A 3,578-nucleotide genomic window follows, 5' to 3' on the forward strand; every position below is an offset into this window, starting at 1 on the left:
TGAGGTGTTTAAAATGCTCACAACAACAGCGGTGATCTGAGCGAGCTCCATGCTTGCCATGATATGGCGTCTGCAGGAGAGCAGAGTTGCAGCAGAAGCGATGGATGACGACGGATGCCACGAGAATAGATATTTATACAGAACAATGAGAGGACCTGCAAGGTGGATTCATGGCACCAGGAGAGCAGAGATGCAGTGGAAGCAGTGGAAGACAACAGTCAGCACCACACACATTTCCCGAGGAAGAACACACGTATCCGGGAGCCCATGACAGACAACATGGAGAAATTCGCTATCGAGGCAAAAGCAGGAGAGCAGAGTTGCAGCGGAAGCGGTGGAGGATGATGGTTAGCAGTCCTACTGCACCGTCTGCTGAGAGCAGCACCCCAGACACAACAGCAGTGGTGTCGGTGAGCTGAGCTGAGCAGGCTGCACACTTGCTGTGGTATGGCGCCTGCGTGGAAAAAAGGTGGGAAACAATTATCTGCCGTAGCTTTCAAGGAGGGAAGGGTGACTGACGACATGTACCCAAAACCACACAGGACAATGTTTTTGCCCCATCAGGCAATGGGAGCTTAACCCAGAATTCCAATGGGGAGCGGAGACTGCGGGAACTGTGGGATAGGTACCCACAGTGCACCACTCTGAAAGTCAATACTAGCCATGGTACTGTGGACGCTCTCCCCAACTTAATGTGTTTAGTGGGGACACACACAATCAACTGTATAAAATCGCTTCCTAAAAATTGACTTCTATAAATTCGACCTAATTTCACAGTGTAAATGAAGATGTGACTCTCTGTGCCTGCGGGCATCAGGGGTTTGTGAAAACCGATCTCCATTTCTAAGTCTGCATTTGCACCATAGCCATAGGCTGGACCCTGAGACAAGGTAACCTGGAATAGTTAGGCTCCGGGTAGGATTTTGGCCCCTAACTTTGTTGTAGGAGCAACAGTGATCTTTATGCTCTGTATTACTATGCTATGTATAACCTGTATGCTCAAAAGGTCTGTTCACAAGCTTGTACCTCTGTGAAGATCCTTCTCCCGGATCGCCTGGCCAGTGGTTCACTGCGTTGCTTTACATCGTGCCTCGGGAAGACTTACCTTCATCGCTCTGTCCATCGCTGTGCTGTGGGACACTTACCTTCAAGGATCCTAACATCTCCAGTGCTGTGCCTGTCCTGGGAGCGTGAGTATGCAAGTGTGAGTGTGACCCCCCCCCACACACACCTTCTTTTGAGCTTAGCTATCAATATAATAAACGTGGGTCATTAGTACTCCCTAAGCTTACTAGCTGGCCCAGTTTCAGGTAACAAACTTCACTAGTTTTCTTTGAAAATAACTGGCACAGTCAATAAATCTTTCCCGATTTCCTTGCCCATGGAGCATTTTGTGTATGATCGACGTCACTGTCAAAAGTCTGAGCCTCCATTGTAGGCAAGCAATGGAGTTGGTTTTGGGGTAGGAATCGTGTGAGAAAGGCCCAGCCACTTGCAGTAGAGGCAGATGCCCTGTCAGGTCACTACAGCTGAGGAGCTGGGCTTGGATTTCAAATGGATTGGGGCCACCTTAATGCATGGGTCTGATTGGAAAATCCCAGCTCTGCCCCATATCTCCTGCTGTTGCTGATTGTGGTTTGCTCAGGAATGGAGCCATCTCTGTATGGAGCCCATCCTGAAGCAAGCGGTGACATTGCCAGGGAATTATAGGGTTAAAAGCCCATGGCAGATTTTGGATTCACCCTGATGCCTTTTCTCAGGCATGGTCACTGCTGCCCTCACGCGGCTCGGGGGAGATGGTGCAGTCTGGGTTTTTGCATCAGCGCTACTAAGCTTTGTGCCACCGTGTCTCTAGCACAGTAATAGCGGCCAGTGTCCTCGGCTTTGAGGCCGGTCATTTGTAGATAAGCCGAGCTGACGGAGTTGTCCCGGGAGATGGTGAATCGGCCTTGAACGGCCGGGGAATACCACTGGCTAGATCCACTTGGCTTACTGACTGTAGCGACCCACTCCAGCCCCTTCCCGGGAGCCTGGCGGACCCAAGCCATTTGATAGTCGCTGAAGGTGAACCCGGAGGCTTTGCAGGAGAGGCGGAGAGAGTCTCCGGGCTTTTTCACATCCCCTCCGGACTCCACCAGCTGCACCTGGGACCGGACACCTGAGAACAAAGAGAGGTTACAAATCACTGTAAGCTGCAGCCGTGCAATGTCCCCCTATTTCTCCAATACAGTTACGGGGAGAAAATACCTTGTAAAGCCGCTACAGTGAAAAGCAAATGGAGCCAAAGCCTCATTTTCCCTGGTGTTGGAGGGGAAAGTTCTCAGGGACTGGCTGGTCACTGCACAGACCCAGGGGCTGCGGATTGTGTCTCCGGGTGCAGCCTGGGCAGAAGGAGGCAGAGATTTAAAGAGGAAACTCTCACTCTCATTTGCATATCCCGGTCCTTATAAGAGACCCAAACTGTGATGTGATTTCTTAGCGTTCAGAGGGAAGGAATCAGATTATCTCAGGCTGTGTGTTTGTGCAGCCCGGCACAGTGCGATGGGATCCCAAGTACACATTTGATAAGGGAAAAGCAAAGAGAGGGAGGGTGTAAATCACTCCTAAGGCTGGGGGAGGAGCAGCTGTGACGGAAGGTGTGTGGGTAACTCAGCAGCCACCCCAACCCACTTCTCGGGTTTCTGTGGGACCCACCAGCCCTTGGGATTAAACCCGGTCCCGGAGCGTTTCAGCAGGTGGATTCTCCGGGCTGCTTCGCTTCAGAACCCGCCTGGGTCAGAACAACCTGCGGCTGGGCCCCCGTGGGAGGGGTGAGAAGAGGGAACAGTGAGGGAAGCGGCCACAGCAAACACCCCCTCCCCCCGTCACCTAACGGGAGACCAAACACCCCCCCCCCCAGGCAGAAGAGAGTCTGCGCTACAGTGAGACCCCACAGCAGGAGGGGAGCGGACTCGACTCGACTCTGGGAGTTGGTCCCTGCAGCCCCTTGTTCTAAGCGAGGGAACCGCTCGGAAAGTGACCTGACAGTCCATGCACCGAGGCTGGGCGGAGATGAATAAAGTTCAGCCTCTGAAGGGTTTGTGACCCGTTCCTGTGGAGTCTTCACCAGCAGGTTATTTACATTGTGGCTCTGGTCACCTGACAAACTGGGCTTCGGCCCCTGTTCTATACATCAGCTGAAGTCAACTCTAGAAATCTGAGCTGAAACGTGCCCCCTGTTCTGAAAGGGCAGGAGGCGCTGGGCATCAGAACAGGCCCACATCCCATCTGCTTGCAGAGGTTAAACATGGACCACGTGCGGCAGAGCAGGGGGGAATCCGGATTGTTCACCTCTGAACGTCCGCATGATATTGAGAAACTCCTCTGGGTGAACTATGCCTTGTGCTTGGAGGGGAGATGTACCTGAGGCAGCCGAGTGCACGTGTAAAAGCGGATCTCCCTAAACATTTATTTTTGTTATGAATTGGTGTCAGGATTCCCCCTCCCACTACTCGGAACTAGGACCAGCTCTAGGCACCAGCAAAACAAGCACGTGCTTGGGGTGGCACATTTCCAGGGGCAGCATTCTGGCGGATAGC

At 52.6% G+C, this 3,578-nt stretch overlaps 1 gene segment (V, D, J or C); it reads right to left on the reverse strand.

Moving 5' to 3' along the window:
* Nucleotides 1-1,778: 1,778 nt before the first annotated feature.
* LOC123347508 lies at nucleotides 1,779-2,365 on the reverse strand. The segment is given in 2 exon segments: nucleotides 1,779-2,158; nucleotides 2,248-2,365. Coding segments are annotated over 2 exon segments (426 nt in total).
* Nucleotides 2,366-3,578: the final 1,213 nt, after the last annotated feature.

The sequence above is a fragment of the Mauremys mutica genome, chromosome 13 (assembly GCF_020497125.1).
Source record: "Mauremys mutica isolate MM-2020 ecotype Southern chromosome 13, ASM2049712v1, whole genome shotgun sequence".
Taxonomy (NCBI): domain Eukaryota; kingdom Metazoa; phylum Chordata; order Testudines; family Geoemydidae; genus Mauremys; species Mauremys mutica.